Source organism: Limanda limanda, chromosome 17 (genome assembly GCF_963576545.1).
Source record: "Limanda limanda chromosome 17, fLimLim1.1, whole genome shotgun sequence".
Taxonomy (NCBI): domain Eukaryota; kingdom Metazoa; phylum Chordata; class Actinopteri; order Pleuronectiformes; family Pleuronectidae; genus Limanda; species Limanda limanda.
Window position 1 is genome coordinate 13,925,817 of NC_083652.1, and position 21,040 is coordinate 13,946,856.

General features: G+C 44.6%; 2 protein-coding genes across 3 annotated transcripts; both read right to left on the bottom strand.

Moving 5' to 3' along the window:
• Positions 1 to 1,398: 1,398 nt before the first annotated feature.
• On the bottom strand, positions 1,399 to 6,077 carry cbx7a (chromobox homolog 7a). Of its 2 annotated transcripts, none has more exons than XM_061089855.1 (6): positions 5,867 to 6,077; positions 4,351 to 4,394; positions 4,086 to 4,151; positions 3,646 to 3,712; positions 2,669 to 3,059; positions 1,399 to 2,577 (listed from the first exon to the last, which is right to left on the bottom strand). In XM_061089855.1, exons 1-6 carry the CDS (start codon positions 5,933 to 5,935, stop codon positions 2,048 to 2,050), a joined length of 1,167 nt encoding a protein of 388 aa, XP_060945838.1. In that variant the 5' UTR covers positions 5,936 to 6,077; the 3' UTR covers positions 1,399 to 2,047. The 2 variants fall into 2 exon arrangements, with proteins under 2 accessions (XP_060945838.1, XP_060945839.1); XM_061089856.1 differs by having other exon boundaries at positions 2,669 to 2,987; positions 5,867 to 6,076.
• A 4,890-nt stretch (positions 6,078 to 10,967) lies between these two features.
• Positions 10,968 to 20,796, bottom strand: top3a (DNA topoisomerase III alpha). The gene is made up of 19 exons (XM_061090026.1): positions 20,290 to 20,796; positions 19,469 to 19,528; positions 19,283 to 19,356; positions 19,123 to 19,198; positions 18,892 to 19,000; positions 18,652 to 18,795; positions 18,385 to 18,555; positions 18,201 to 18,301; positions 17,414 to 17,488; positions 17,180 to 17,262; positions 16,816 to 17,026; positions 16,314 to 16,499; positions 15,956 to 16,085; positions 15,658 to 15,771; positions 15,386 to 15,551; positions 15,132 to 15,278; positions 14,869 to 14,991; positions 12,859 to 13,640; positions 10,968 to 12,172 (listed from the first exon to the last, which is right to left on the bottom strand). The coding sequence occupies exons 1-19, from the start codon at positions 20,521 to 20,523 to the stop codon at positions 12,000 to 12,002; spliced, it is 3,159 nt and encodes a 1,052-aa protein (XP_060946009.1). The 5' UTR covers positions 20,524 to 20,796; the 3' UTR covers positions 10,968 to 11,999.
• Positions 20,797 to 21,040: the final 244 nt, after the last annotated feature.

Genomic DNA, 21,040 nt, shown 5'->3' on the forward strand with positions numbered 1-21,040 from the left:
GTTTGTGCGACCTACGGTTGGGTAGTTGGTGAATATGAGAACTGCTGTTACAAAGAGCTGTTCTCCAGAGGATTGTTTTTTTAATTCTCTACTAAGGACAAAGCTGAACGTAAAATGAGAGAACTTCATAACGACAATTTGAAATAAGTAGATTTCTTATTTTCATCTTGCACAAGCGTAATGTTAAAAGTTGATGAGGAGGTTTTGGTCACTGGGGTTGAAACTGTTGTTTTTTTAAGGTTCATTATTTAAAGTTATCCGAGCTGCGTGCGACACTTAAAGTAAATAAAATGAATATACTCCTTGAATGAGTATAATATGAAGTACAACTAAGTACTATTACTAAATAAGCTCAACACTTTTACATCTGATTTCTTTGGGATATAAAAATCAACCTTTATATAAAAAGTTCATTTTATTCATATCAATAATAAATAAATCAAGTAACCCCAAAATTAAACCAAATAAATTGAATAGACACTGAGCCCTTGATCCACACGCAGTCATTTTCTCTTTCCAGGAAACATTGTGCTCTCTAGTGGTGATTCATGGTGATAGTTTTAAATAAAGTAAATGCATCACTCTTACTGGTTTCTACTGATACAGATGAGATGAGATCATCAGTGTTATATAGTGTTATGATCTGTTACCTCCTCAACTCTCTGCTCACTGATCAATGTGAATATTCACTGGTCTCAAGTCTCTTCTCACAGAGGATTCAGACCTTTTGCACACTTGTAGATTTAACTGTCAATTGATGAGCCAGTGAATCTAAAACAGGAGATGTGTTTCTTTGCCAGACTAATGTCCAGAGGTTCACACACCTTCTAATACAAACATCCCACAGCAAACATTTTGGTCTAATTGGGGTTAAGAGGTGTAATTTGTGTCAGGTGTGACCCTGGCTCATCTGGGATTCGAACCGGGAACCTTCCTGCTCCGAGGCGACAGAGCTGCGAGTCAATGTAAAAAACATCACCAACGATAAACCCTTAAAAACGTATTGTCAAACCCAAATGTTAAACATGCTCCAGGAGTCAGTTTCTTTAGTTCATATTTATTGGAAATGCAGTCAAAATAAAAATTAGATTGTAAGAGACATGTTACCTTTGTCAGATAAGAGACTGATCCACATACATTTAGTGACATAAATTACTTTAGCTTATACATGTGACATGCAAATAAATAATATCCTACCGGAGTTTGACCTAACGTACAGTTTCTTCCTTTTCTTCCTCACCCTACACAGCGCTGACAGCGGCAGTGTAAACTGATATCTCCTCTTTTGAAATGCACAAAGGCGAGTGAAAGAGCGGACTATCAATTGATAATACAAAAATAGAACCAGATAGCACTTTATAAAGTGAAAGACAGCAGACAGCAAACACAACTGTGTACTTCTTCTTTTTTTCTTCTTCTCCACCTCACTTGAAATGCAGAACTTCATCTAAGCAGGAGGCATTAATTCTATCTCTGTGTTTCATGTCTTTTGTGACAGAAATAAACCTCTTCAATAAAACACAGGACAGTGCTTTGTGCACGCGTGGCACAGACTGGCGGGTCATGCGGTTCAGCTCTGTGTGCAAACTGAAAACAACAAAGAAGAAAACAAGAGCAGTGTCTTTACAAAAACGTTTTTCCGTAAGAAAGAGGAGCGACTGAAACAGGCCCCGGGAGCAGCTGTGAGTCTGCCTGGAAATTACTGAGGGCGACTAGAAAAAGTAGCTGCGTGGAAGTGAGTGGACTGGAACGTTTGTCGGGCCGCCGCCTCGCCGCGCTCTGTAAACCCAGCGGCCCCGGGAATGGAAACCATTGTGATCGATTTATTGCAACAGATGATTTTTGGGGGACCTCTTGTCTGATTAATGAGCAGCACTGATGAAAATCACCGCTCACTCCTTTTCTTCAAAGGGAAAAAATGTCTTCATGGTACTCAGTAGGAAATGAGTGTAGTTCTGTAAACGTGGAAATCATTTTTACATACACGACTATTTACACGTAGAAAATGAGTGGTAACTCTGATCGTGGTGGGTTGGGATCTCTGGGTTCAGCTGCTCTTAAAGAAGCCTTCGGCCACCGTCGCTTCTTTAAAAGTCACCGTCAGCGCGTTGATAGTCACGTTTGTCACAATCACACTCCCGGACCTCTCTGTGGTCGTCGTGGTAACGCTCTGTTTGTCGCCGCCCACCTCCTCGGTCCTCGCCTCAGGAGTGGAGTAGGCGGCGTCGGGGGGTGCGGCGCACGCCATCATGCCGGTCTCCTGAACGCTCACTATCACTGAGACCGTGTCTTTCCCCTCTAATATGAGACATTCCGACCCTGACTCCACCTCCACCTCATCCTCCCAATCTGACCTGTCGCCCACGGTTACTGCATCTTCTGGTCGGGCCACCATCCCCGAGACACTATCCTTGGATTGGCTGCACGTTGACGTTTGGTCCTCTTTAGTTTCACATGCATCTGGTCCGTCAGTCCATGCATCCGAGTCGGCCATGGTCAGGTCGGTGTACACCTTCTCCTCCACGTCCATCAAGTCCTGTCGCTGCAGCAGCGGGGGGGAGCTGCACTCCGACACACCTGAAAGACAGAAAACTTCTGTTTATTCACAAAGGTCAAAGGTCATCGCTGTGCCACTGAATTTCTAATTGATCGACTTGCTAAAACAAACCATATAAGCTGTCTTCCTGCTGCTCCTCTGAGGGGCTTTCAGACTCCTCCTGCTTCTCTTCTTCGCTGGTGCCGCTCCAGTCCTCCTGCATAGGCTCCTCCTTCTTGCTCAGCAGTTGGAGGGGTTCGTTCGAGGGCAAGTCCGGCCCCCGCTTAGCCAGCCTCTGCTTGCTCCGCCTCCTTAGCGGGTGGCGGTACATTTTGCTGCACTCGCCCGTGTCCACGTCCGTGCTCATGGCGCGGGTGAGGGAGAGACGCAGGCGGGGGGGCGGCTTCACTGCCACCTTGTGGGCGCTCCGCAGGTCCATGGCAAAAATGTTCTGGGTCAGGGCAAAGGTGACAGAGGAGTCACTCCTGTGTTTGTTTGCAGCTGTGAACAGCAGCATTGAGTTCTGGGAAATGTAGTGTTAAAGGTTAAACGCCGTCATTTTGTGTATTTTTGTTGATGAAAAGACCAAAACCAATTATGAAGTGATGCATCATTATTGTCATTGACAATACAAAGATTCCACAGTGATGCTAACAGTTGAGTACGGCGGCTTTGAGTTGAATGCTAACAGCAGCGTGCTAACAACAGTGTGCTAGCATGCGCAGAATAATAAAAACGGCAATATTTAACTAAACCACTGAACGTTTGTAAAGATTTACATCGTCAACTATTGACAAACTATATACAAACTATTGAATTTTGGAATTGTACAATCTGTTGTTTTTCTGTGTTTGACCCACAATAATGGACTAAAAGTTAAGAATCTTCTTCACTTTGATCAATTTTACAACTTCAATGAAGTACAAAACTTAATTTAAGGAAAAGTCCTTACATTGTATCACACTAAACTTATATTAGAAACGATGCACACTTTTTTTTAAATGCCTAAACTTAAAGAACTCATCGTCTGAGGATTATTCAGAAACGTTCCTAAACAAGCAGAAGTTACAGTTACTGAGCGAAGTAAAGCAGAAGAGAAGTTTCTTTACCCTCAGCAGGAGTCTTCTGGGTCTAAGACCTTTCCTGCGATAGGCCAGAGCTCGAACCTTCTCCTGACTGGAAGAGAGGTGGACACAGAGGGACAGAGACGGAGGGACAGAAAGAGACGGACTGTGAAACCGGAGAATGTCCAGAACAAGATGAACAACACAGCAGGAGATTCTCCACTCAGACACAACAACAGAAGAATCTAACGTATGAATTCTGTAGCAGAGATCACGTCTTTTTGGTTCAATCAACAAAAGCTCTCTTGACATCTGCATCTGTTTCTACTGAGGGGCTGACTCTGAAACTCCAGAGAATGTCCAGAGCGTCTCACTGGGACATTTGTGTCCTCTGGAGAATGTCAGGAGTTTCATTGCAGGTCTGAAAGCAGCTCAAGCGACGGGACTAAAAGAAAAAACCCAGAAAAGTTTCTGTTATTACTCACTTCTCCTCGTAGGCCAGGACCAGGCGAGGATCCAAAATATTTTCCTCCGGTTCCCAAGTGCTGTACCTGGTGAAAACAAAAAACACGTTCAACTCTCATCCATCAATTCCACATAGATCTCCTCATGTGTCCATCGATCTTTTCCAGGAGGCGCTGCTCGCTCCGGCACCGACACACACACACAGACACACACAGGTTATAAAAAGGCTCCTGAGTTTATATAGAGGGAATGAGGTCACTGGACGATGACTCGGGGATTACTCACTTCGGGGGCCATCCCTGCCATTTCAGTAGATACTCCACATTACCCTGAGGAGAGGGAGGGGGGGGGGTAGAGAGAGGGGAGGAGGGTGAGATACAACACACACACACACACACAACCTGCACTTTGTAATCTGCACTGTAGCCACGTGTGTCTGTGTGTGTGTAGTGTATGTAAGTGTGTGTGTGTAAGAAGGAAAAAAGGGTGACTGTCACTTTAAGATGAGGAATGAAGGAGGGGGGGGGTCATGGACGTAGTTCTCGGTGCTTTTCTCGGGAATGACGTCACTGACAGCATCTTTCTCTTTCTTTTTTTTTTATTCACGCGCGCCGCGGTGACGTGACCGCACGTGGACACACAAGCCGGCTCCGGACACGCACGCGCGCTCATGCTCGTGTAGGTGGGGCCACGCACGCGAGCATGTAAACAGTGGCCATTGCGCAATGCCACCCCCCCCCACACACACACACACACAACAACAACACACACACACACATGCACACAACAACACACACAACAACACACACACACACATACACACAACAACACACACACACACACACACACACACACACATAACAACACACACACACAACAACACACACACAAACACACACATACACACAACAACACACACACCAACACAACAACACATACACACACAACACACACACACAACAACACACACAACAACGCACACACACACACACACACATTAACACGTGTTTTACAAGTTTCATTTCTTAACTTTTCGGGCTCGGGTTGAATGAAGCTGGTGTCACGCGCGCTTCCTCCGGATGCCAGGACGTCAACCCCCCCCCCCCCCCCCAACCTTAACCCGTGCGTGAACATGCGGAGCTCCGTGCGCAGAGCGGCTCCATCCTCTGCTCCCAGCCCCCCCCCCCCGGTCCACGCACAGCGGCGGGAAGCATCACGCACGCTGCCGTAACGCAGATAAAGTGCGCAGCTCGTTTCCAGAAGACAAGTGACCACGCCCCCTTCTCCGGGTTACTACAGCTGCGTAGGCACACGGGACACACGCGTGTCGCAGCACCGCAGCTGGAGCTCCGCGCGTGGAGCAGGTCACGCAAACAACACGCACAGAGAGAGAGAGAGAGAGAGAGAGAGAGAGAGAGAGAGAGAGAGAGAGAGAGAGAGAGAGAGAGAGAGAGAGAGAGAGAGAGAGAGAGAGAGAGAGAGAGAGAGAGAGAGAGAGAGAGAGAGAGAGAGAGAGAGAGAGAGAGAGAGAGAGAGAGAGAGAGAGAGAGAGAGAGAGAGAGAGAGAGAGAGAGAGAGAGAGAGAGAGAGAGAGAGAGAGAGAGAGAGAGAGAGAGAGAGAGAGAGAGAGAGAGAGGAGGTTGTTTTGCGTGAAGTGCACGAGGGTGGGTGGGGGGGGGCTGCGTAGCCTAGTTCTGTAAGCGCACGAGGACAGGATGGCACATCACGCTGGTTATAGAATAAGTTGTGTGAGTTTGTGCAGAGTGTGTGTGTGTGTGTGTGTTGTTGTGTGTGTCCTCACCTTCCTCATCCTCTTCTTCGTGATGGACTCCACCGCGAACACCTGCTCTCCGATGGATGACAGCTCCATGGCTCCACGCAAAATAACAACACACACAGAGAGAGAGGAGGAACACAAAGTTCTCTCTCTCCTCTCTCTGACTCTCCCCCCTTCCTCTCTCCTTCTCTCCTCTCTCTGGCTCTGACTCTGACTCTCCCTCCCTCCCTCTCGAACTTTCTCTCTCTCTGTCTCCCTCCCTTTCTCTCTCCGCTCCTTCTCTCTCTCTGCTTCCCCTCCTCCCTCCCTTTTTTAAAATCTGCGACACATCAACACCGGACAAGTCGCTGCTTTCAGCGGGCGCGCCCCCTTTTCCATTGCGTAGGACCGAGCCCCCATTAGTGTGCGCGCGTCCTCGTGGCCGCGCACGCAAATTGGAGCAAAGTGCAGGAGAGGGGCCGAAATGAAGGAGGAGGAGGAGGAAGCGGAGGAGGAGGAGGAGGAGGAGGAGGAGGAGGAGGAGGAGGAGGAGGAAGATGGACGAGAAGGTTATTGTGTAACAAAACTGATTTTGTAACGATTTTAAAAAGATACATTTAATTCAGATAAAGATTTTAAACACAAATCTACTAAATTTACTCGTTCTTCATTTCAGGCGGGAAGTTTCGACCACAAAGTCGTACGATTATGTGAAAAAAGTTGAAAAAATGAAAAAGTCTCAAAGTTGTGAGAAGGAAGTTGTGATATTGCGAAAATAAAGTTATAAATAGTATAATAATAATAAATCCATGTGGTTCCTTCTTCAGGACAGACTCAGTTTCGTGATGAAAACAAAACATGAAGTATTTCATTATTTCATTACTTTAGAGAATAACTTCACAAGATGCTTGACTTTATTCTTGTAATATTACAACTTTTTTATATGAATTAATAACAATAACTTTATCTCAACTTTCAGGGGAGCCAAGGACACTTTACATATTTGAGGGAGAAGGACACATTTAACTTGAAATCTCAGATCATCGTCATACTTTTAAAATCAGGTTGTTTTGTATTTTTACAAATCTGTGAAACCAATTCATGCTTAGTGTAAATTTAGCTGGAGAAAGCGGCCTGTTAGCTTAGCTTAGCATAAAGAACGACACCAGCAAACCTGAGTCCTAACAAAACTAACACAATTGTAATTGTTCTTTAAAAAACACACACGTGAGCTGGTGCATGTTTCCCTACATTTCCCGTCTTAATGCTAAGCTAAGCTAACTGGCTGCAGCAGATAAGTATTTACCAAACAGCTCAGTTATAACTCCTGTAATTGATCTGAAGGTTTCCTGTGAAGAGGTTGTGTGATTACAAACCCTGAAAGCACCGAGCTGCAGCCTGAGAGCGAAACAGAAAGTGAACTGGTGTCTTTTTATGTAACAGTTTCCAAGGCAGGAAAGATCAGAATCTGCAATGGAAATGAAAGCTTTGCTCGATTCTCTGGAAGAAAAACGTCCACACCTCCAGCTGCGTTTGATCCAAATATGGAACCAAACAGCTAAACACTGCTGAAAGTATTAATTTTACATCCTGAGTGCTAAGCAACCGCTGCCGAGCCGAGAGCTGGACAAAAGCTGGAGCACGAGAGAGATCTCCGTGACGATAATGATCCCTGATGTTGAAGCCAACGTTTCTTCTTTTTAACTTAAAATCTGGGCTCGGCGGTGTGATCACAGCTGCTGATCACACACTTATCTAATTTTACACCTGAACATCTACACATCCAGGCCCCGTGTAGGAAGATCTGACAGAGGGAAAGTGACGGCTGTGGAAAAAAGGCCTGGAGCCAGATTCCTATTATCTTTCACTGAGGCTGATGTGGATCAGTTTACAATAAAACTCTATGAAACCACACACACACACACACACACACACACACACACACACACTAGCACACGGTCCGCGGTCTCTCTCTCTGCACCTGGAACACTTGCATCACTTATGGGCATTGGGTGTCATGGCAACTGTTTCTACAGCGACTGCTGAAAAGCTGGATGATGGCGATGAGACAGCGGGAGTTGATGAACAGTTCAGGGCTGAAAAGTGATCCATACCCCCACTGACCCGACGTTAACCTTTGACCTCCTGGCTTTGAGGTCATAAAAACAGCCCCGATACGACAATCCCATAATAATCCAATCGGATTCTCATATAATCCCATGTCGCCTGTCATCGGGATTTTCAATCAAAGGAATTTTTCGTAGATGTTCACAGCTGCTCTGGTTGGGTTGGATCTAAATTAATGACAAATGATGATTATCACTTAATCCTCGAATTACAATTAATAATCGTTTAAAAGTTAAACATAAAACCATCATATTTATTTTTCGACAGTTGTTTCCACACTGACTTAAATCACCGGGATTCATCTGTTACGATGACGCCATATTTCTAAAAATAAAAGCCTCACGGTGTCTGATGATGACCTCACTGGTGTTCAAACTGATGAAGAGCAATGGAGAAGAAAGAGAGAAAGAAAGAGAGAAAGCAGCGGAGGTTAAAACCACTTTCCCACCAAAATTAATAGGTATCTGCAACTTTTTTTAAATAACGTTAAACACAATGTTTCCATTGCAGGACAAGCACAGTACGACTTTCATTGTTCGGTGCGACAACTGTTTTCATTGTGCAGATGACAATTAGGAGTCTTTTTGTTTTTGCCTGATGACTCATGTTGGACGTCACAAACCACAGAGGCGCTCTCTCTCCCCTCGCTCACACGGGCGTCATGTTTCCTGCTGATCTGAACCCGAGGCGGCTGCAGAGTCATTTGACCCGGGAGTGAACGATGATTGACTCCATTCACACATCATGATCGAGGGTTTTTTCCTGACCAGAGGAAAAGAGGTTATAGATATCCAAACTTCTACTTTTGAGTTTTCTCCAGTAGACGTGTTCGTCGTTGGTCAGAAACCATTTCTGTAACTTTCCAAAAACCACCAACACAACATTCACACCCAGTTTGAGCCATGATGGACGTTGTGTTGTGGTGTGAACTTTACTCATTCTTGACACAACAACAGTATTTCTGCCACTTTCCTTGTCAACCACAGAGTTCAGCATCACGAACGTGTTTCTGCACAAACAGCCTGAGAACACACGACCTCCCTCCATGACGTCCGGCCCCTCGCCTCGTCGTAACGTCCAGTGGGAACACAGTCGACTTACAACACATCGTACAAACCAGTTCTGATCAAGTGTTGTATGTTGTTGTTTGTTCATTTTCATGTGTTTACACGTCATCAACACGCCCACTCGCTGGCAGGGAATCCTCCGGAGGACCTCCTGCTGTGCAGTGGTGGGAAGTTACGAAGTAGAAATACTTTGTTACTGTACTTAAGTAGATTTTTCACATATCTGTACTTTACTTGAGTATTTATTTTCCTGACGACTTTTTACTTTTACTCGTTACATTTGAACAAAAATATGTGTACTTTCTACTTCTTACATTCTCAAAACTGGCTCGTTACTTGAGCAGCTGAGGTTGGCGCACCTCTCTCATCATCTTCATATTGTTGTTATAATTTTTCAGTCAGTTGAGATAAATCTTGAGGAGAAACATTTTGGGTTGTTTTGTGTCTGTATAGGACTACTATAAAAAGCACTTTGCATTTTTAATTTTGGTACTTGTACTTTTACTTTTGATACTTAAGTACATTTCAACACCAGATACTTTTGATACTTAAGTACTTTTAATATCAGCTACTTTAAGACTTTTACTCAAGTCATTTTCTGACGGGTGACTTCTACTTTTACCGAAGTCACTTTCAGGTAAGATATCTGTACTTTTACTCAAGTATGGCTTTCAAGTACTTTGTACACCACTGCTGCTGTGTTCTCACCTGGACTCACACAGACTTTCTCCAGAGTTTGCACTTGAACATTAGTGTTCTCAGACCTGAACCCCTCCTGAGGAATCCAGGAGAGGATCTGGAACCAGCTCTGATTACCGTTATTTTATCTGTCATCACCTTCAGAGAGTCATCGGCTGCTGCTGTGAGTCACTGCCTGTAAAGTGTGATGATCTAACTGCACTGAGGGGTTTTCATATCTCCACCAGGCCTGATGTGCCCAGCGGTGAATCACATATCCATGTTAATTGACACGGGAGGAACGAAGAGCTTCTTCCATGAAAAGGAGGAAAACAAAACGATCACATGACCGGCGGATCTGCCTGGAAACTAAAGAGAGGAGTTTAGGAGCCGATCACAGCTCGAGCACACCCACGTTCTGTGACTCACGCATGACTCACCAAACGTGCCAGTAAGCGCCTCACACACACACACACACACACACACACACACACACACATAAACACACACACACACACAGAGGCGCACACAGATTTAAGAGGAAAAACATTAGGGTAACTTATCACAGCCTCATACCGGGAATCCACGCGTTTCTGGTTTATTACCTTTTGTCCAAAGTCACAGTTTCATTCCCGGTAAAGTGAAGGAAGTAAACGCACATCTGGGAAAACACAACCATTCAAATGCAGCGGTGAAACCCACAGCTGCACAGCTTTAAGATAAGATATATCAAAAAATATAAATGAAATAAAAAGTAATATATAGTGTAAAATTAAGAATATGCGCAGTGAATGAATTGCACATGAAGCATTGTATTGCACAGACAGAATGAATACAGCAGTTAAGACAGTTAATAGTTTTGTCCTTGTAGTGTAACTTAGCCTGAGAGGAGGGTAACATATATTTTCACTACACACACAGATCAGTGTTTCTGCAGGAATCTTTCAAACTCAATTATATTGCGATAACTATTGATATCGTTTTATCCCCCGGAACTTTACAACAGTTCCAATTTATAACTCAGGTACTAGTTTGCTTTGATTAAATCTACTGCACCACGTTGCCAAATTAAAGTGCTTTTCACTCCACTTCATTTATCTGACAGCTGTGTGCAGGCTGCAGTTTTATGTGTAAAACATTTGCAATAAACTACGAGTAGTTGAAATCAGCACAGACTCGAACAAATAGAACAGAAAGTGCACGTTTTAAAAGATAGTCCAGATTTAGTAGTAGGTAAGGAGATATAAATAAATAAATAAAACAAATTCTAGAGAGAGGTTTCATTCTTCCTCTTTATGTTTATTGTGAACAGCAGCAACAGAGACGTTCAACCGGCAGAAAGTCTCAAGATAAAACTGAAACCAAAACCAGTTGAACACAAAAGACTAAAGATAAAACCAAAAGCAAAACTCTGTCATGACTGTGAAGATGTTATCAGGTTTCCATCACAAGAAAGTTTATTAACACCAACGTTCAAAAAAATACTGATGATTGTGGTCCTGACAGTTCCTCAATCCACCCACTCGTACATTTACATATTTCAATGTTTCCTCCAACAACACTTCAGAATCCAGAAATCTACATGTGTATTATTTATTGTTAAAAAACTGTGTGCAAATACGTTTTTATTTAAAATACACCTTTTTATTTAAGACACTACTGCTTCTGTGGAAGAGTCCTCATCCTCCTGCTGATCTCAGTCAGGACCAGGAACATTCAGGGTTATTAATCTGATCCAGGACCAGCTGAGCAACTCTCTCATTATCTGTTGAGCACTTCCAGGAAACCGCAGCGACAAACTCAGGCAGCAGGAGACTGTACCATACTGCTGAGTTTATTATCTTCAGACATGAAAGTGAAGCCTAAGTGTCTCCATCGCCACCTAAGGGCGGGCTGCAGTGTTTGTAGAGACAGGCAGGGAAAGACAGAAAAGGAGCCTCAAGCTAAAATTCACAAAATCAATGGATCAGAGAGAAAAGTTCCTGTTTCTACTGTTTTACGACATTCCCCTTTTTTTAATACAAGTTCTCAACGTGTGGCAAAAATCAGACAAGGAAAAACAAGTTTTGATTTTGTTTAGAGCCGTAGTTGTTGGATTTTCTTCTTTCCTTTTTGAAACAGTTATTAAATACAACTTTGGGTAAAGTGGTTGCATCCCAGAGAGGGAGTTCCAGCCCAGTGAAGAGGCACTTACAACCTGCAGCATATTTAAGAAGTAAAACCTGACTCCACACTGTTGAGTTAGAAGCTTCGATATGTCCGTTCAGCTCCAGAGCAGCTTCACAGTCTTTGCCCCGGCCCGGCGGTCACCGCTGCGGACACGTGACCCGGGTGTGTCCTGGCATGTGGCAGATGCCGCAGGTCCGGGGTTTCTTAGCAGCAGGAGGTTTGTTGGGGTTGGCTGATCCAATTTTCTTCCTCCCTCTTCCCCCTCCATCTTCACGGTCTCCTCCACCATTAAAGCCACCACCAAAATTACCTGCCATGGGGGAACAGGTCAAACACAACATGAGGTGGTGAGATGCAAACTGCAAACTGAGCACTAACCATGTTTCTGTGAGCGGCGCCTGCGAAGAGGAAGCTTCAAGGTCTCAGTAGGAGAGTTAGAGAGTCGTGACAGATGTTCTGTAGCATTAAGTCTTTTTCTCCTTCTCCTTTGTTGGATCTGACTGTACATCTCCTCGGATTCAACACTCGCATTAATACGGTTTTAAAAATTTTACACAGCGCACAGAAAACATGAGCTGACACTGAGCTCATGGTGCAAATTATTAAACAGGCACTTTGTAGAAGTAAGACACTGAACTGTGAGAAATTAAAGTCAAATGTTTGTCTTTAGTTCATTGTGAATTGTTTTTACGTGAATGCATGATTAGATGCTTGTGAAGAAAGGCAATTTTAAGAGAAATCTAGTATTTTAATTCAATCTAACCAGTGATTTGAAAAGTTATAGGATTAAATACAAGATTTGGTGAGAAATATTAGCTTCAGCCAGAAAATTATACAAATCTTGAGGCTTGCATCCTTTTTTTTTCATTTAAGGATGGAGTTTGGAATTGGAGTTCGGTATTTATTGGTGATGGTTGAAGTTAGGGTTATGGGCTTTAGAGCATCATGGCAATGACATCCTAACAAGGTGTGTGTGTGTGTGTGTGTCAGCCTCACCTGGTGGGGGTGCGTTCTCGTCTGCCCATACGAAGAAGCCACACTGTTGCTCTCTAGGTTTCCCACAGGTGTGGAACATCCGGCCCTTGTTTGGTCCGTCCTTCTGCACCGTCCGTGTCACCGCTGTCTCATTGCAGTTGCACATCGTCTGTCCCACTTGTCCTCCGGATCCCCCTTCCTGTCCTTGGCTTCCTCCAAACATGTTTTTGAAGCCCAGCGAGGGCCTCGGAGGCTGGGAGGAGTTCGGTGCAGGCAGGGGTCGGGGGGGCCCTCGGCTCTGCGGTGCCTCCGGCTGATTCGGTTCATCCGACCACAGGAAGAAGTTGCAGCTCCCAGCGTTGCACTTGTAGAACTTACGCCCTTGGTTGGGGCCGTCTTTACGCACAGTGAGGAGAAGTGCGTCCTGACCGCAGTTGCACACGATGGCGTCGCTGTTGGGGTCTCCACCACCGCCCCCCCCTGGTGGAGAGCGAGGCTGAGGGGTCCAGGAGGGGACGGGAGGAAGGGAAGGATGGGGATTGGAACGTGGGGGTCTGGGTGGGTCTGGTCGAGGAGGCCGTGGAGCTGGTGGCCGAGGGGCACCTCTTCCTCCACCTCCTCCACCTCCCCCACCTCCTCGTCTCCCAGCACCTCCCACTCCTCCACCATCTCCTCCTCCCCCTGCTCTGAGGTACTTCAAGTCCAGCACCTCTCTGAGCGTCTCATCACATCCACCGATGCAGCCGACAAATTCTAGAGGCATCATGGGAGGCAGACTGCCTCTGCGGAACTTAAACCTCAACCTGGTGAATGAAGGACAAACAGAGGACAATGGTCAAATCAGAGCTGAAGCAGCAGCCGTGTCACTATGAGCCAAACAGAACCAGGAAACACCGGAACGTGAGTGTGAAACTACCAAAAAGTGAAGAACGACACTTCAAGATTCTGAGGAGACGCGAGCCGACGACATTTCAGTCTAAAGTTAAAAACCCCTGAAACTCTTCTGTGTTCCTCAAAATTACATATTCAAAAGATTTGTCATGAAAAAATCCCTCTCATGACCTTTAAAGACGCTGCTAAACAAGTTTCATCCTCCACATTGAAGATGGTTTTATATTTTGCACCATGAGACTGGTCTTATCGCCCTGATTATACTGTTATTTAAATAAAACATAACGGCTTTAAACCGGGCTAATAAATAACTGTACCATCATTAAACACAGCGATGCAGAAATCTGCGAGGTAAAAGCTGTGATATTATATCAAGTTGCCGTGGTGACCAGCAAGGTGGCAGCAGCAAGCAACAGTTTATCTCTGCACTGACTGATGTGAGAAGAGACGCTGTTTTTGAGTAAGTGCTGCAGTTCAACTTTGAGCCCTGTGCAAGGCCGGTAGCTATGGTAACGGATGCTGTTACGGGGCACTTTGGCTCGCTGCTGGCGAGCGCGCCCTATATTTGGACTGAGCTGAGGCACGTGCTCAAGGGGTTAACGCCCACTTGTGTAAACAAGAACTTGACGAGTTTCTTGTGCTGATGAAGAAACTTCATCTGAGTGTTGAGCACGGACAGAAGAAGAACACACAGACTTCTTCTGAGCTCCCACATACGCTCATCAGCAACACAACAAGTATAATGTGGTGTGTTCACCGGCATCAAACCGACCACTAAGAAGTAGTGAAGTAACTGTGGAAAAAAGGACTAAAGAAAGCAAAGCACAGTCAAACCAAACCAAACCAGTAAAGGAAATTAACTATCTTTACTGCGTTAATTTAATCATCAGGAAATATTTATGAATGTGATATGTAAATATCCTGGTTGTATGAATATAATGTGTTTTCCTTCAGCATTTTTTTCAAAATAGAAGCACAGCTGAGTCTGATGGGAATGTCTGGTAGTTCTGCAGGCTCACAAATCATGACAACCCGTCAACAAGCAGATCTTTGTGTAATGTTATCATTCAGAAAACAGAGCCGTGTTCAGCTTTGAGCATCAACTAATGAAATGTGGACGAGTATTAAACGAATACTTACATGTGAATGGGGCGTGGCTGACAGGTGGGACAGATGCTGTCGTCTCTGCTGACCTCCAGCACTGTTTCAGGGAACCACACTGCTGTCTTACAGGCAGGGAAACCCACGCAGGACAGGTACTTGCTGCAGGGGGACGGACACACAGAGGAAGGGACAGGACAGAGGACGCAGAGTTTTACACAGAGAGCATCTATAACTCAATGTATCATATAGATTTAAAGTTGTATCAGTAATAAGGTTTCTAGCTTCATGTCTCGCCTCACCCGTTTCCCTCCCTCTTCTTCTTCAGCACCATGTCCTGTCTACAGTTGGGACATTTCCGGACAGGGAGCGGGATCTCCATGTCCTGCTGCTCTTCTTCAGGGATCTCCTGAGCTGCACCCAGATACAGCGACAGGGCTTCATCTAACCTGAGGCGACAACAGACAATGACTTCCTACCAGCAGCCTGCAATGATTACACCCGAGCTACAACTATTCAGTATACGACATGATTTCAATAAATCTCATTGACTGACTTCTTTGCCTTCCTGACAGACTCAATGAAGACGGTCTTGTATTTCTGGATGTGTTGCAGCAGCACGCCCCGTTTGTCCTTCCTGCCCTCGGACACCAGCTTGAGATCTGCCTCCAGTTCAGCACGCAGGTTGGGTTTAGACATCTCATAGCCCATGGAGTTGTATCCTAAACAAACAAACGCTCATAAGCATTTGCGTCATAGCTGATAAGCCTACGTATAAAGCCCACAGTACATTGTAGAATGCATTGTGTTGTGCGTGTGTGCAGTTACCCTCCACCAGCCCCATGCCGAGCTCTCCAGGGAGAAACCTCTGGTCATCTGTCAAGCCCACGTACATGCGGCTCTTGATCGTCTCAATGTGATCTGCATGGGTCGCGTCTGTGCCTGTAACACACACAGCTTAACACATTCAAGCTTTCACGACACACAAAGCAGTTAATCTTGAACAAACAAGGTCTGTGATGACTAAGTCGTTCCTGGATTTGTTTTGTTTGTGGAGAAAGGTTTGTGAGTCTGTGGGTTGCTACACACACTCTGCCTGTGTGTGTCTGTGAGTGTGTGTGTTTACCGATGCCGTGCTTCTCCATCAGGGATATAAGGTCAGCTTCCGTGAGCAGCTGCGGAGGACTCGTCTGTCCGTCCGCCATCTCAATCGCAGAGGGCTGGAACTGGGAGCCGTTCTCGTACACTGGAATCACCTGGAACGTACACAATGAAGGTTTGACACAGGAATTACCTGAAGCCATACCTGAGCATACAACTGTTTAAAAGTGTATTTAACCGTAAAGTATGTGACTTCAGCTCCAGGAGGTCTCACAATCAAAACAATACAGAAAAAAGTGGTTTGATGACATGGTTATTCAGCTAGGGATCATGGGAATGTGATGTAGTAAAAGCAACAACGCAGAAACACACAAACTACCTACCTTGGCACTCCACCTGTCGAACGGGTAAACATCCAGGTAGTTCCTTGCAATGATCATGAGTCCCGAGGTGGAGAACTTCTCCTGAGCTATGTCTATGTCCACCACTGTCTCCTGCCCCAGAGCATCTTGGGACACGCAGGCGAGGAAGTGACGGACAATGAACTCGTAAACACGTCCTTCATTTCCCTGGACACAAGAAGAAATGGAAAACAGTTACGACATAGGTTCAATGTGTGTTTATACATTTATCTTAAATTAATATTTATTCGATCTTTGAGCCCCTTGTTTCCCTTAGATATCGTACCGGTTTTGCACAGAAGGAACTGATGCTAATTGTTTATTATGATGGTTTACTATTGATTTGAGAAGCAGAAACCACCGTCAACATGAAATACGAATCTATTATTATTTTTAAGATGTTCCCACAGGTAGAGAATACCTATAAACATCACATTGAGACTAATGAACTATTTATGCAGGAAACTGATCTCTGCTTTCATACCTGCAGTGTGTGAGTGAACTTGGTGGGGTGTATGGGGGGATGGGCTTGGTCAGATTTCTTGCCCTGTCGCGGGTTGGGACCCCCGGGCTGGTCGAGCACCCGCTGGGCGAACGCCCCCCAGGCTTGGCTCTGTGTCTGCAGCCCCACCAGGGGAGTGAGATCCAGGTTTTCAGGGAAGATGTTTGTCTCAGTGCGGGGGTAGCTGATGAACCTGAGAACACACATGAGTAACCTTCACTGCAAAGAACTCAATATGGAACACCGGGGAAGTTTGACATTTCTTTCAACGGCCAGATGGTGGACATCTAGCACATGGACCAGAACAACACCAGTATGTGCTGCTTGTTCAACTCTTAACACTCACCCTTGAGTATAGAGTTTTTCTGCGATTTTCATGGTCTCTTTGGCGTTTATCCTCAGCTTCCGAGATGCCAGTTTCTCCATTTCCTGTTGGTCAGATAAAAAGTTGACGTCTGATCACAAAAGGGACAAAGATGAGACCCAGGATACTTGAGCTGAATAAACTTGATTTGTCTCTCATGCTTGAATACAGCTCTTTATATGCAGCACATGTGTGTGTGTGGCTTCATATTCTTACTACAGTGTCCAAAGGCAGCGGTCTCCACTTGCTCTTGGGTTTGCTGGTTACTGAGGTGACTGTTGCTATGGGATCCTGGAAATGAGTAAAATTATATTATTGTGTGTTGCTTCTCACATACGTGGCTTAAAGCCAAGTTTATTCAGACAGGTTAAAAAAAACACATTTGAATTTGAATTTTCTGCCGTGTCCTTCGGAGGTAACAGCTGAGGGGAGAGGAGCGGTTACACACGAGTGGATGCACTTTCAGCACAGACCAGAAACACACACACAATCAAACACACAAAACATAGTTGTGTGCTGTTCAAGCGCACAATTCATTTCTCTATGCACAACAACCATCAGTGTTTTTGCTTTATACTGAATAACTAGTTTGCACGATCAGATAACAACAACAGTGTTGAATATCTTCTCCTGTGATTCTTTGCTGTTGCTGTGTTTCAGTATTAATATATTTTGAACCTGTTATGTAAGAGCAAAAGTTAGGCAACGTTTTTTTTCTTTTTTACTTTCCCATGTTTTATTCCATTTTACAGTTTAATAAAATGTAAAAGAAACACAGAAGACTAAAGATGCTGAGGCAGGACCAACAACATGTACCGACACCGACCAAAACGAAATAATGTAGAATTTCAAATTTGTCACTTTAAAATGTCTAAAGACAGAGATGACAATAACAACATCAGCTGACTTACAAAGCTCACAAGCTCCCGTGAGAGACCATGAGCGTACACACATTCACTGCCCGACACACAGTGTGAATCTTACACATGCAACAGGCACGTACCTCCATGCAGATCTGGTAAAGAACCAGGCAAGCCGTGTGGTGGAAGAGACGGTTTCTTTTCCAGTTGAACTCGACAGTGTCCTCCTCAACTTCATGGAGCACTGACACACACAAACAAAAACTCAGTTTAAATCCTCAACACTCTGCATTTGATGTGTGGGCCTGCGCATGGATCCATTTCTACCTTTGATTTTGTAGAAGGTTTCCGGTATAAACGCCTGGATGGCTTTGAAACGCTCCACCACAAAGCCCAGAGTGGGAAACTGACAGCTGCCGTATGAGATCAGCTGATTGGCCAGAGACTCTGGAAAGATCTTCTGAAGGCGAAGCGTCTGGAATCGAGTGAAGGAAGCACCTGCAGAAGATGAGCACACACGGGTGGACGGGATCATGTTAAACCTACTTTCAAAACTACTGTTGCCATGCACTAGCGTGTGGAGTACGACCTTACCTATCCGCAGGTCGAGCTCCTGACGCACATCAACAGCATCACTGACGTTAGCATCCGGCGCTGTCAAAGTTTCACAAGCTCTCCGAATGGAGTTGGGGGTGATCTCAGAAAACTTTGCCCGAAAGACTTGCAAATTGTGTTTAACTGAAAAACACACAGACACATACAAATGAGCAAAGTAACTGTTATTCCCTGGCTTTACACTTTCACAGAAACATGGGGAAATCATGCTTATCATACCTGCTTTACAGACGTCTATGACTTCAAAGCCAATGTTTTCTCCCTCTCTATCACAATCAGTCCAGATGACCAAGGCCTGACACTGCCTCACCTCTTTCTCCAGAGTCCGCTACAGAGACAGAGTAAAGGAGAGAAGAGAAAAGGGGTTTGATGAACAGATGAGTCCTAAAGATCCAACTGGTTAATTCTATCACAAAATGAAGATTATAGAATGAGAGCAAAAGAACATACCTTGATTTGTATCATGTTATCTGGACAGTACTTCTCTACCTCAGCATCAAATAACAGCTGGGGATTACAACTGTGCCTTTGGAGAGAAAATATTCACATGTCATATTTTATAACACTGTGAGATGCTGAATTTACAGTAATAGTAAAAAAAAATTATTACCATTTCTTGTACGCTGATTGAAACTCCAGACCCAGTAAGTGACCAGATACTGATGTCATTGATACTGAGACATTCTGGAGAAGGAGACAGAACAACAACAACAAAATCAGAAACAGGAAAAACACAAGAAGAACAGACACTTAAGTCCACGTGTGGATAATCAATTATCTCTGTGTATTCACTCACCTGACCAAAGAGATGATATTCATACTCATAGATTTTATTAAACTTTGACATTCCTTCCCTCTGAAAAGGAAAACAATTCAATCAATACAAGAACAACTGAAGAAATGTGGGATAATACACAGCTAGTTCATTCATTGTGATTAACCCAAAACAGAATTAAACAACTTCTTAACTTATATCTTAAAAAACATGCCAGTGTCAATTATAATGTTTTACTAATGTACAGTAAATCTCTCCCCAAAGTTAAAAATCAACTTATTTAACATCAAGTTTATTGTTCATGTTATTTGACCAGTTGTCATAACCACAGAGGGAGAGGACTGAGAAAACAACCAAATATTCACATGTGAGATCAATTAAGATCTGATCTATATTCTCCATTTCAAGAGGGTGTTTGTGGATCATGGGATTCAGCGAACACTAGATAAAGTGTTTCTATTTAAGATGAATCCCTGTCATCTAATTGAATGTTGTATTATAGACCCGCTGCAGCTGTTTGTTATTGTGTCGTGAAGGGACAACAACCTGACAGATACTGATCCTAGACCTACTGATTCAGGGCTACAAAATCTGCTGATTAGATTCAAAGAGAGGAAGAAACTGTCTAAAAGAGGTAGTTAGAGACCAATGTGGTTTGTTTAAACAATCAAATACACAGGTACTCAAATTCTCACGTCAGAAAAGCACAGAGAAGAACTTGAGAAACTCTAAACGTCAATCCCTTTGTGTTGTAGCCTGATTAAAGACTTTTGGCACAATCATTATGTCCATAAAGAGTAAAACATGGCCTATGGGACGTGTTTATTCTGTTCTCCACTGACCCTCCGGGCTCCGCCGCCGGACATGATCTCCGCGATGCCCTTGGCCGCATCGTTCTTCTCGGCCACGCAGAGGACCCGCTTGATCTGAGCCCGGCTCCGGTTCATGTCTTCCCGCAGACTTGTGTCCGGACTCCGGCCACTCTGCTCCGCACAGAGCCGCCTCCACTGGACCCCGAGGAGCCGCTGCAGTCCCGGTCGAAGCAAGGATCTTCCGGGTAGGTTCGCTATGAGCATGCCTGGTGTGGCTCACCTGAAGCGGCTTCTCCGCCGGGCAGCCCCGCTGCTGCTGCTAGCATGCTAGCTGCGGCTAACAGCTAAAAACATGGTCTAATCTCCCGGAAACAGTTAAAAAGAGCTAAAACAATCCCCACTGGTTGTCCATCTGCATTCACAATAAAACGACACCCGGAGAATACAACTTAAACACCAAATACACAAGTTAAAACTTTGCTAGCGGCGGAACCGAAGTCTGAAAGCAAACCGCTAACTCTGTTTACAAATTGCCGCGTCCGCCTGTCAAACGCTGCCGTAAACAAGGTCGTAAAACTGTCGCAAAACCCCCCAGGAACTGCCTCGTTGCGGAACACGACATCAGGCAGATTTAAACAACAGTAAGTGTAAAGCTTTTTAATTTTTTACACGGTTTACATCTGTAAAACGCGCTGTGTTGTTATTAATAACGTTTAATAATGATTTAAATAATATAATCTCATGTCACAGATAACGGAAGTACACCCTAAATCAGGAATGT